The following is a 12830-nucleotide window of genomic DNA, read 5'->3' on the forward strand; positions in this document are numbered from 1 at the left end:
GGCTTCACTTGAGAGCAGTTTATCAGCTGCAAGGCTGCAGTTTGCACCTTAAGTAAAACTCTCAGGGTTAGCAGGAAAAAGGTAAAAAGCAAAGTTTTGCACTGAAACGAAGCAAACTATTTTCTTTGACTTCAATTCTCATTAGAAAAGCTCTGAGTCACTGCACGGTAATTGAAACCCAAAGTCTTTACCCTTGTAAAGGAAATCAGTCTGAACACGAATACATAACAACCCCTGAAAAGGCAGCAATCAACAAGCATTTCACCTCTGCTTTCCTTTTGTTAATACTGATGTTTACTTTCTGCTCCTTTTGCTACTGATTTCCCATCTGACGGTATGAAATCCAGCCACACGCATACAAATCATTGCTCCCACACTCTCGAGGGAACTGCTGGCCTAACCTGCAGGCAAGACACACCGACCTCCATGCAAAACACCAACAACTTCGATGCATTGGGAGGTTCAGCGCTTTACACACAAAGTCCATACTCAAGCTCTTTCCAACTCTACTTTTAGGTTTCTGTCTTTTCCCCTAAATAAATGTCTCATAAGAAAAGCATGCGCAGGAAAGAAGGATGCTTGCCACAGACTTTGTGTGACAGAATTTACATCACTTTAGGAATGAAGAAATGGCTTTGGAAAAATAAAGAGCACCTTCCAAAATTCATATGATGAAGCTAGATCTGTAGAGGGATTTAGGTGACTAATGCTCCATTGAATTCAAATCATAACCCTGACTTTCAGAGTAAAATGGATATTGGGAACTCACCAGGTTTAAATTAGTTGCTGTGGACACCCCTGTAAATTCACCACCAGACCAGGGCTTATCACCCTGAGTGAACTGGGACTTACAGGAAGCATGGGTTTCAGAAGGCTTGCCAAAATACTAATTTGTAAGTACTTACAAATTCAGAAAGCATTGCATCTAATTAATTACTTACATCGCATAACTACCACTCCTCATTACCTCTGAGGAATAAATCCACTGCAGCCAAAGGAGCTAGGAGCTGAGGAGGTAGGAAAGGGCAGAGTTGCACAGGGGGGAACCCCTCTTCAAACCTCCAAAGGTCACCAAAGACCAACAGCTCTGCCATTGGAAATCCCAGTAACATCAGGGAGAAATATATGTTTATTAAAAGAGAGACTGATTTTACTCTGCTAAGAGACATACAGCTTTGAAAATAGACAAGTGGGATTCTTTGCTATGGTAATGAAATAAAATAAATAAAGTGGGCAGCAGCATTCCAGAGCTATCCAGAAGCTGACAGCATGATACAGTATCTGAGGGAGATAAAACCAGGAGCCAGAACAGATTGAAATTTAGGAAAGTAAATTCTCAAAACTGCTTAAGCAGCTCAGTCAGCTGAATTCCTTCCAGTGCCTGCATGCTTTCCCCAACACTTAAGGATAACAGCAAGAAACAGATAGAGCGACTACTGGTCACTTCTTGTCAAATTCAGATTTCTGCTAAGCAGATGCAAGACCATGGTTTCACCCTGTATTCAGAACCGCTTTAGGTGAAGTGCTTTGGCTGAGAAAATATGGGAGACTCCATAATCCATACAATAAAGGGGGGGAAAGCTATTTTCTTCTAGGTTGACTTCACTTCAGTATTCAAACCACAGCATAGAGCAAACAGAATTCATCAGTAAATACTCAGCTAGCCAGATAAGCTGAGTTTATTCTGTGCAAATTCCAGCACTCTAACTATGATTTACAGATAGGGATGCCTCTGGCAGCCTATCCACTGACTTCAGAGCCCCTGCCTGAGGCTAAGAACTCAGGGGGAAAAAGAAGGTGCTTTGGAGTAAAACCAATGCTTTCACACAAATAAGAGCATTTCACACTTGTGCAGATTTCTCTCTCATCCAATGTCTAAACAGAAATGGTCGCCCACACCTTCTACACTAAAGGGAGACCTGAAGCATCAGAAAACCCCTTCCCCCTTCATCTTCCCCTCCTGGGTAAGTACCAGGACAACCTTCTGTGCCCAGAGAGCAGTAGAGGGCAGTATTTGTCACTAGACATCTATAATCTCATAAAGGAAGTAAACACTAATTCTTATTCATGGGTAAACCAAAGGGCTGAGTAACTTCTAAAGGTATTTAAATTTCATAGTGTAAAACCTAAGGTAAGAGAGAAAATATTTACAACAGGTACCTAAGTATTGTTCCTTCAAGCCACCATGAGTTTCACTTGATTGTCCTGGGTTTTACTGGATAACCAGGGAAGACTCAAAAAGCCAGACTTCACTTTTTTCTTCTTCAACTCCTTATTTCATAAAAGCATTAGTTAATAAAACAAGATAATGGAGCTTCACAGAATCAAATGTATACTAGCTTTAAATGTCTACAAACATACTCATTTCTTGTTTTTAATATGATTATGGATTACTGCCCTTAGTCTAGAGCTATGTAAAATTCTTCCAAACAAAATAAAACCGTGTGTTGGGCAATTAGTTCCCTGTGTCTAGAAAGGCAACAATAGCTGGCTTACAAGTTGTTAGGATTTTAAGTACAAGATGACACATTTATTTTCCAATTTATAAAGAACAAAATCAAGATCATTTCAAAGTGCACAAATTTGAAATATTTTTGGGTCTATACTTATATTGAACAAAGTATAATAAACCCATGGAGGATGGGCTTGGGCAAATATGCACCATCGTCTTTAGTTAAGGATATTTTCCAATGTTTTATCCCTGATTCTGAGCATTATACAGATATAGCACCGAACAGCTACATGGTTTGACCCTGAACTCATGATACATCCAGGATTCTCACAGATTTCATAATGAATAATAATTGCAAGATCAAACCATTAATCAAGACATCTAACTAAGAAGAAACACATCAGCTCAGCAGCAGCCAATTGACACATAATTGCTTCTTGTTTAATTTTCTCAAAAGAGCGAGGGAAAAGGAATAAGATGTGGTAGCTTCGCTCTATTCAGGATGAAACAGAGTTCACTTTGAAAGTTTCAGTGCTGCAGAACAACCATGAGGAAAGCCAAAAAAGAGACATGGCATCAATACTAACAAATTCTACTGTTCCTTTGGGGTTTTTTTCAGACAGCTCCTACCCTGTGGCACCTATCTATGGATAAATCTCACTCCTTCACTACTGCGGTCCACTCTGCAGGGAGCAGGAAGGGTTTGAAAATGATTCCTATCATTTTTAGGCTTCTAAGCGGCAGATAACATTTAACGTTATATGCTGTATCAATAAACATTACCCTCTCTTCCTCCCAGAGTTTCAAACACTGTCTCTTTGTAAAATATGAAAGAGGATGCTAAATAAAAGGGCACTGACTTTGAAGCTCCCAGTTGATTATTTGACTTAGCTAGCTGCTAGGAGAGGAATGAGGAAGAGGGCTGGATGAGGCAAAGCAGAGGAAGGATAAAGCAGCGACAGCAGCTCTGCAATGTTAACGTTTGCCACTTCTAACATCAAATGCACATATTTCCCAGACAGGTCCAGCTCCTGGCACATCACTGATATTTGCTTCTTTGCTCTAATTTTGTCTAGGCTAATTTTCCCCAGCAGACCACCCTGTCACACATGCACAAAACTAAAAAACAGTGACTCTACCTCATCAAAAGTAATAGCAAGAACAAACAGCATGTCCACCATTTTAGCAATATCCCTAAGAGAGACTAGTTGCCTAACTGGCTCTTTGCAGACCTTTCCTTCCTGAGCTCTCAAGGCCCATGAACTTTGTCTTCCACACTACAAGAAGGGCAGAGGTTTCAATTCCTTCAATCTGCAGAAGTCACAAGGTCAGTCCTGGAAACGACCCAGAATTTTGTTGCTTCCAGAAAAGCCTGCAGCAATGCACCTGAAGCTGCACCTGAAATCTATCAGAAAGTGAAATCCAAAGTAAACTTCAGCAGATCACTTGTTAAATGAGCTGCTGGTTAGCTCTTTCTGCAACAAGCACAAAAACCTAGAGGTTTTCCATGTAAAATCTGAAGCAGTTGGCTTGACCTGACAATCCTAAGAGACTTCAGAACCCAACAGCTCACTGCAAAGTCCTCCTGGTTCTACATTCCCAGAAACAAGAAAAGTTCTCATTGCATGACAGGGAGAGGTGGCAGCAGGAACTATGTTCATCGCAAGTACCCCATATTTGGGATCTGCAAAGCCAGAACAGTTCTGTGGTACTGACTTTTGAAGAACTCTCCAAAAACACTTTGTTCCCATCTGCAAAGCATATGAAGACGACTTTGGTGAGAAGCAAGACTTCTGTGTATGTCCTAACAGCTGCTGGAACTAGTACATTTATCATTACACAAAGACATAAGGAAAGGTTAATTTATTTTATTTATACGCATGTTGGGGTGGACAAAAATTACAGGACTATTTTTAAATGTTGCAAAAAATTAGTAGGAAAGCAAAATAATCACCAAGGGGATCCCCCAGAACCAGACCCAGGACTTATGCTTTTCAAGGGGTCTGCAACAACCAAAGGACACCTCATCCACCCATTCTCTGACAGTGCAGTCTACGAGCACTTCACAGACAGAGCCCTTCTTGATGGTGCTTGAGCCTGATGGCACATTCAAACACAAGCCTACTGAAGAGAAGATCAGACAGGGAAAAAATTGTGTCATTGAAAATCCAAACTCTTCCACTGAGCATGGCATAAACAGTTGGGAACAGTTCCATCATCTCCTGCTTAAATTGACCCAGTTGTTGCCATAAGAGTGAGTTCAAAATCATGGCTTTCATCTGTGTTACCCTAGGTTTTGGTCCATTTACACACATGATTTCTATTACCCTTAGAGATTTGCTAACTCAAAATAGGGCAGCATGTCACCCTGTCACTTTTGTAGGCAAAAGCACTAACATAAAAAACATCAGGGTGAGTGATGTATGTTACAGATTCCAGGATACATATGCTATATATCGCAACTGAAAGAAAAATTAAATCAAACCTTTTTTTCCCCTTTATTTGTTCCACTGAACTGCCTGTCATTTGATCTTAAGACTTACAAACACAGAAGGGCTCTGGACAATGTTTCATCATACACAAAAGTATCTTGGTGCATATCTGCTAGCTACAAAAACACTGGAGTTGAATGACTCATATCCACTGCACACAGGTCTGGAGCACTGAACAGCCATCCAAGACAAACACAGCTCAAAGCTAATATTAGAACAAGCGATAAGAGGGGGCTGCTGCCATCAACGATTAGTGGTGGTTCACACAGACTTTCTCACCTATGTGTCAAGTCTTTTATCTAAGCTGTGCCATGAGTGACAGCCATCACTGCCAGGCTGCAGGAGGAGGACAGCATGATCTACCACAACCAAAACAAATTGCTTGTGTGAAGGCTGGAGGTCCCTCACTAATGCTACCTAAAATCTCCAAATTTTACATCTGTTTTGTAAGAAGTGATGATGCACTCGTCACACTGTCTGTATGAGTCTGCGAGGCAGCTGTGAGAAGGTTTTGTTCTTCACCACAGGATTTCAGTACTGTACCCCTTGTCAGCGGCCACTGGAGTTTGCTCTGGGTTCACACCAGAGATCCACCAGCTGCACCTCAGTCTGAACCATGGCCACAGCTCAGTAAAAGTGGCACGAGAGATGTCTGGCATGCCAGCACCTACCGTGTAGTCTCAAAGCAGACACACATCTCTGTTAACTGCCTGGCTGGCTGGGTAAATGTTGATGTGAATTGACTGAACAAAGTGGGATAAAACCCTTATTGGTGATGAAGTTAAATATTTGTCTCATAAGAAGGCAGCTAAAGGTTGGAAATGTAAAGTAAAAACCCTAAGGCTATCTGGGAGAATTTTTACCTATCCAAAATCTCTCTTTCTGGATTCTTCTCTCTCCAAAGAAGAAAATTTGAGAAAAGAATAAAGAAAGCTTGGCCATCTTGAGAACTGCTTGAGCAAGGAAAGCTGCATATCCTCAAAACCATTCTCACTTCTTATTTCAAAACATGAAACGTGACAAAAGATAATTTTTGGCACTAACTGTGCTCATTGTCTTCAAGGCTGTCAAAATTTCCAGCTTTCAGAGACTCTTCCTCTTTCCCTATGACAAGACTGTGACTTGCTGTACAATCGATTTTCGCACCAGTGCTCACCTCCTCCCACCTCCTGCTCGACAGCTTTCATGCAGAAGGTATCCTTCCTCCATCAAGCACATACACGGCACGCGGTGTCCTGCTCGTTCGCTGCTAATAAGGTCTGATAACCGGCAGTACACCAAACACAACCCAATTCCCTAAATACAGCGAACTTCGGAAGGGTGGAGAAAGAGGTGAGAGCAGAGGATGTGTTTAATGAATTGCTGCCCTTCAGTGGGACACAGAGGCCATGACCACAGCTGCTCAGCCACTCTCTGAGCATCACCACACAGGCAGGCAGGAGGGCAATGTGGGTTGCCTGGCCCCCACAGCAGTGCCATGAAACAGTCTGAGCTGAAGATAGCAAACAGGAATGGATCAGTGTGGTGTTTTTCTGCACCTGCTACTGCAGTCGTAAAGGATTTTCATTTTGTACAAGGCCTGTGGACTATCCCTCTGGGTTCAAGGAAATGATGGCACAACTGTAATGGCCATCACACAGCAAGGTACCTGTAGAATAAATTATCACCTTGATCCTTGGGTCCCTTAAAAAAGAAAGCTTATATATCCTAATTCATTTTTTCTGTGCCACAGTTACCTAGAAAAAATTATTCTCATCTTTATATGTCAAAAGAAAGTCTTGAGAAGGTACTTGAAAGAAATCTATGCTATTGGATATAATAAAGTCTCATAATGCAGTAATGACTTTCTGAAAGATAATATTCCCTAGCTGCTTCTCAAAAATTTATGAAGAAAGAACATATTTCAGGTAATAAAAAGTGTGTAAGATACAAGGTTATTTTGAGTGACCATTTACCTCACAAGCTTGCAAGTGACATCATTGTCAGAAAAAACCTTACCATCTCCTTTTTATGGTCTACTATAAACACATTTCAACTGCAGTGAGAATACAGTGAAAGCCCAGTATTGCTCCTGCTTGGCTACTTGGAGGATTCCTGTACTTGGGTACTTTCTGGTACCTCAGCTTCCCCTGTTTACAGGCAGAGCTGGCTGATGCTCCCCAGATTTGGTTATCTGCTGTTGAAAACTGCTTTCAGTAAAAGTTTATTCTTTTCTTCCAAACACAATAACCTCTCTCAGTCTATGCTATTGGCCTGAATATTTGAACAAAATCAGACCACGGTTGTCACAGCTAGCTGTTCCTCAGGTACTAACAGAAACCATAAGCTCCTATCTTGTGCTAAGCTTACAAGGTAAGCATCTTTGTGTTGGTTTATATTTGCTAAGAGACCTCCAAGTGCTGGAGGGAGAAAAGCTGTCAACTAGTGTCCCTTTCTCTGGGGTCCACTAAATCATCACACAGAACAATTATGGTGGTGTCTGGTCTCTCTAGTGAGGTATTAAGCCAGGGCAAGGACCGCTTATTATAGTCTTTGAAGACCCTACTACCTCTTTTTATTTCACTTATGTTAGATCATTGTTCAGGCTAAATTCCAGTTTAGCTAATCACATTGTATCTGCCAGATTGCTTCTCTAATTGCAAAGCAGGTAAATGTAGCCAGAGGGACCTCAGGAGGTTGCCCTGAAGCATAATGAAAAAGATACCTAGACCTTCCCTGTGTGCACACTCGAAGCTCCCATTTTTCTAGGGAGTCGTTCCATTACTTACCAACTGCAGAGTTAAAAGATTGACCTAATATCTTGCCTGAAAATCAAGCCAGTTACTTCTTGTCCTACTTGTAGTGGACCTAGGGAACAAACGGTCATTGTGTCCTTCAACAAAAAATTATTTTTTTTAGTTTGGAGAGTTTTGGCACATTCCCTCAAAACCTACTTTTCCCTATTCAAAACAAATACCAGTTCTGCAAGCTTTCTCTGCAGGCTTGCCTTCCTGCAGCTCTTAACATCATTTTCCTCTCAATGAGACTCTTTCCAGTTTGTCTACCTGCTATTAAAGGAGGCGCCCAGAAGCAGCACACTCAAAAGAATAATCAACATCCAGCTCTTCAGCACAGCACTCCTCTGCCACAGAATCACACACACCACTCACATCCACTTAAGCCAGGACTCTATTCACTCCTCGACACAGCATTTAGAGAACGGTACTGCACGCTGTAAAGCTCGTCATGTCTCATACACAGGTGAAGAGACTGGAAAAATCTCTGGATTTAAAATCACTAGGAGATCCAAAAGGCTGCCTTAACCCATGCAGCTCTCTTGGTTTGGCTCAGCCAGGGCAAATTCACTCCTTCAAACGCAGCCTGAGGTGACTCACTGCACAGTTCCCAAAGCCCTGTCGTGTTCAACTCTAGTGTAATGCTAAAACACTGCTCCAGGCACACATAATGAATAAACTTATAAAAGTTAAGTCTCAATCCAAAACAGACCAGCTATTACACCATGGGATATGGAAAGACAGACTAGATTTAACTTCAGAATAACCGTTTTCTCCAAGAATTTTGGCTCCTGCTCATCCAGTCAGAGTAGCTTCCTATTCAAATATTACCCAAAATTTACCAGACTTTTAAAGATGTGAAGCCAGCTTGAAAAAACTATACAAGCAAATAGGCAATAAAAACATCTGTTATATTTTTTAACCAAATTTCTAAAAGAATTAAAAAGGACTCTTGGTATAAACCCTATATACCACTAACATAAATGTAAATGGCATTGTCATCCTAAAATTAAAAATCAAATGTAAATTTAACTAAAATCTTAGCAATAATGTAATGTTAAATTGCATGAGGTTATTTTGAACCTGCCATATTAACTGCCAAACAGTTATTCCACATAATTTTGAAGATATCCCTCCAAAATAATTTGCAAGATTTCAATTAGATTAAAGGTGAGATCATTATCAGTCATCACCACAGAGAAGCACTAACCTCTCAGAAACAGTTCCTATTTAAAGAAAAACAAAACCTTCAACCCAACAAGCAAAAGAAAAAGACAATTAGTCTACATTTATAATGAGCCAAAAGACAAAGGTATACAAGTAATGCCTAGAAAAACATAATCTCACAAGTTTTTTCTGTTTTAGGCAACGATCCATCATGTTTCAAAATATGTTATAATTCCAGACAAAATACAAATGGGCCCAGCAGCAAAATCTAGTTCTTAGCTTTTAACCAGTGAAGACAAACACTTTCATATTCCTAGACAGGAGATGAAAGAGCATCCAAAATAACATAAGGTTAACTTTGGCAGCATACCACACTACCCACCTCCATGGAAATAAATCTGCCCAAGAGGCAAATAATTCTAGCTTTTCCTAACTAGACTCTCAAAGAGGCCTCCTCCCAGTTTCAGTGCACAATAGCCAACATAAGCTTGTTATTGCAAGAATTTGGTGTTATTTCAAAGTCCAAATGCAACAATTTTTTTTCTTTTGCCATGGCACCCTGGAATAACTTTTTAAAACTCGCCTCACACATCTGCAGTGCTACGTGGGTGCAGACCTTGCTAATACCTATTGCAAGAGCAGGTGCATCTGGCAGAATTTGTGTGTTTCCATGTAGCTGGAGGTTTTATCTGCTGCATATATCATGCCAGGCCAGTGCTGAACACAATCAGAGCTTAGAATCACAGGGCATTTTTTTAGCAACAATGCAGTTTCAAGTGCTTCCACCAAAATATAAATGCGATGACAAACTTCCACTTGGTTTACATCTGCAGCCCAGCATAACTCTTCCCATTCTTCAGATGACCATCATAAGTTGTGAATGGCAAATTTTGCTTATTTTGTCAGCAAGAGCAGCAGCATCTGCTATTTGGTAGGCTCAATCAGGAGCAAAACAGCTGGGAGCAACACAGCTCCCTGAAGCACCAGAACAGGCAGCTCCAGCAACAACTAGAGCTGTCACATAGCTAAATTGCTTTATTCCCTGCTGCTTTCAGTTAACATTTTTTATGTATGCGTCTTAAGGCACAAACAGACACTTGGAACCTTGGTGATCAAACCCTCCCACACGCTGCACAGTCTTGGAGTCTGCTGATGGAGCCTTACCATCAGCTGCGCAGGCAGCTTCCTGCAGACTCAGGGGCCATTTACGGACAAGTTTCCATCTCTCCCATCCTGTCTGGGTCTTTTTTTCCCCCCCTTTTGGTGGTGTTGGTTGCTTGACTGCAGTTGTGCTTGGGAAACAAATAACACAACTCTGATTCAGGAAACTTTAAAGTAATTCAAAGTAATTTAAAGTAATTCAAATCAAATAATTTCCTTATGTGTTTTTGCAGTTTATTTTCTTATACAGCCACAAAGTAGGATATTCAACTTCATCTATGGAAACACTCTGTTCATCAGTCTTCTGCATTAGTTCAGTGATGTAAGTGTGAGCAGAGTTATAACCAAGTGGCAGTGGGAAAATAGAGCAAAGTCTGGCGTCGCCGACTTTTTGTTGCTGCCATCCTGCCGGCTCACACATCGCAGCACGGTCCAACACTACCCCCATAAACAGCACCAGGAAAAAAAAAAACCTATTCCTGAAAGCCTCTGGTTTACAGACAGACAGAAGACACTGAAAACATATGAAAGCCACAGCAAAAAGCAATCCCAAGCCGATACAGCACAGATGTGTGCAAGGAGCCTGTCACTCTCCTCCAGGCAGCATTTACACACAGCAGCGCACCATACCGGCAGCAGCCGCACACTGATGCCGTTCTCCAGAGCTGCTGGTAGAAGCCACGGACCATCAGTTTAACCAGCCTTTTTTGCTAAGAGCCCCCATTTTGTCTTACAATGGTCTGAAGTGAAATACAGTGTTTCCTGATTTAAAAAAAAAAAAATAATAAAAATCACCCATTAATTTTTTTTTTAAGCTACTGTGCTTTTTAACAAGAAAAACTTAGACCACTTCCACTTTATTCTCCCACAGCTTTTCCCTCTATATTTTTATTTAACAACTCTATTTCAAAACCAGGAATCTCTGGAAGTTCAGTCCTATTATCCCCAAAGCCCTATCTTCACTTCAAATAGACATTTCTTAGCCTGTAGCAACAGGCTCAAGTCAAATAGATGAACACGGAAGACACTTGATGATCTCAATCTGGCAACTCCACCCTGTATTATATTTACTAATATTTTTCACTTGAGTTAATTAGTGGGATTCAAATGAGACCTCAGCAGCAACATTCCCAACACCACAAACCACAGTAGTGATGTTTCACATGCTTCACCTGGAAACACAGCAAAACATACTACTCTGGGCTTTCCAGAGCCTCAAGCTCTCCCAACACTGCAAGGTGCTGCCAGTTCTCAGGTACAATGAGCTGCCTCTCCTGATGCTACTTTCCACTAGGATTTCCACACAAATCATTAAATAAATTAGGATGTGCTTTACTTTTGCCTCTTGTTTTCTGATGCCATTCTTATTACATGTTTTCATGGGACTTTTTTCCCCCATGAATGCTGAAATTTTTCCATCATTAGAATCACTTAAAAGCTGGGCTTTAGAATACCACATAGTCATTATTCTGAAGAAATATGTGACAATGTCATCACTGAAGGAAGCAAAGGATTATCTCATTTCTCCTAAACCTTTCAGGAAACCAGAGGCAGGAAATAGTGTTTTAATTCTTCCATCACAGTTTCCCACAGAAGATGAGGCAAATCTAGAAGGGAAACTATATATAAGTCCATTGTCCATCTCCTCTTTAAATAAAAAATTAATTACTGAGGGTGGTAAAGGCAAAGAAAAGAAAGCAGATTTTCAAATGAGAGCCCATGGTGACAGGACATCTGATCAGACAGTTGTTTGGATGTTAGCAAGTGGTCTTTTCACTAAGGGACTCTGATCAAACCCAGATAAAGTTTCTGGGACAAGTTTAAGGACAAGCTTTAGCCATTCCACAGACTACTGGTTTTATTCTTGTTGAGGCAAAGATCAGAAACAATTAATTACTTTGATCAGGAGGATAGTCTCATCTCTAGGAAAATCCCATTTGCTCGTCCTCCTGATCATTCCAGCTTCTTTAAGCACATCTCTGCACAGACCATCCATACTGTACCCTGACAGCAGGGCCCCAAAATAGGACTCTTTTCCCACCTTCAAAAGCTGGCTCTTCTCCCCTTGAAAGTCTGCAAAGAAAACTTCACAAATATCTGAACCTCTAAGTGGCTCCTGAGAGAGTGGCATCTGCCAAAACCAAAGATGACATGGAGGTCATCGAAGAAGACAAGATCCCACTCCTGGTCACACAGGCAGGTAACTGAGGGGTGAAGATAGTGCAGGCACTCCTCCCTTTTGGTAACTCCAGATGCTAATGATGGTCCTCACTTCCCCAAAAGGCTTAACAACCATTAGTAGGAACCTAATTACAAGTTCAATTTCCAGCTCATTAACTAGCTCATTAATTCTAAGACCAGGTTTTAGAACCCTTTCTTGACCGCCTTCTGCGAAAGCAGTGGCACTTGGATGCCAAGAACGCCAAGGGCCACGGACTTTTCCCAACCTTGCTCCTAGTTGGGGATGTCAAGCCTGATGAGCGTGCCGGCTAACTCTGGGCCAGTGTTACCTCCTCAAACCGAGATCTGACCCTGTCCAGCCCCGCTCCAGCACACTCCCCCTTCTCTGCAGCTGAGGAGCACTGCTCAAAAAGTCGTTCGATCACTTCCCAAGAAGTCGCCGTCACGTCACCCCGCACCACCCCACCTCACCTCACCAACGCCCTCCCGCCACCTCCTCTCAGGTACCAGCCACACCTCCGCCCCGGCTGCCCGCTCACCCTCAGCTCCTCACGGGGAGAAGGGGGCGCCGGTCGCGACACGGCGGTGGCTCCTCCCGAGCCC

The 12830-nt window shown here is 41.8% G+C and overlaps 1 protein-coding gene across 1 annotated transcript in view; it reads right to left on the minus strand.

The window, feature by feature from the left end:
• Positions 1 to 10086, minus strand: part of METTL24 (methyltransferase like 24) — a 44583-nt gene extending 34497 nt beyond the window's left edge. Inside the window, exon 1 of the mRNA XM_027634289.1 lies at positions 10050 to 10086. Coding sequence (XP_027490090.1) covers positions 10050 to 10052 — 3 coding nt within the window. The 5' untranslated portion in view covers positions 10053 to 10086. The remainder of the gene's footprint in view (positions 1 to 10049) is intronic.
• Positions 10087 to 12830: the final 2744 nt, after the last annotated feature.

This window comes from Corapipo altera, unplaced genomic scaffold (genome assembly GCF_003945725.1).
Source record: "Corapipo altera isolate COAL_440 unplaced genomic scaffold, ASM394572v1 2b, whole genome shotgun sequence".
Taxonomy (NCBI): domain Eukaryota; kingdom Metazoa; phylum Chordata; class Aves; order Passeriformes; family Pipridae; genus Corapipo; species Corapipo altera.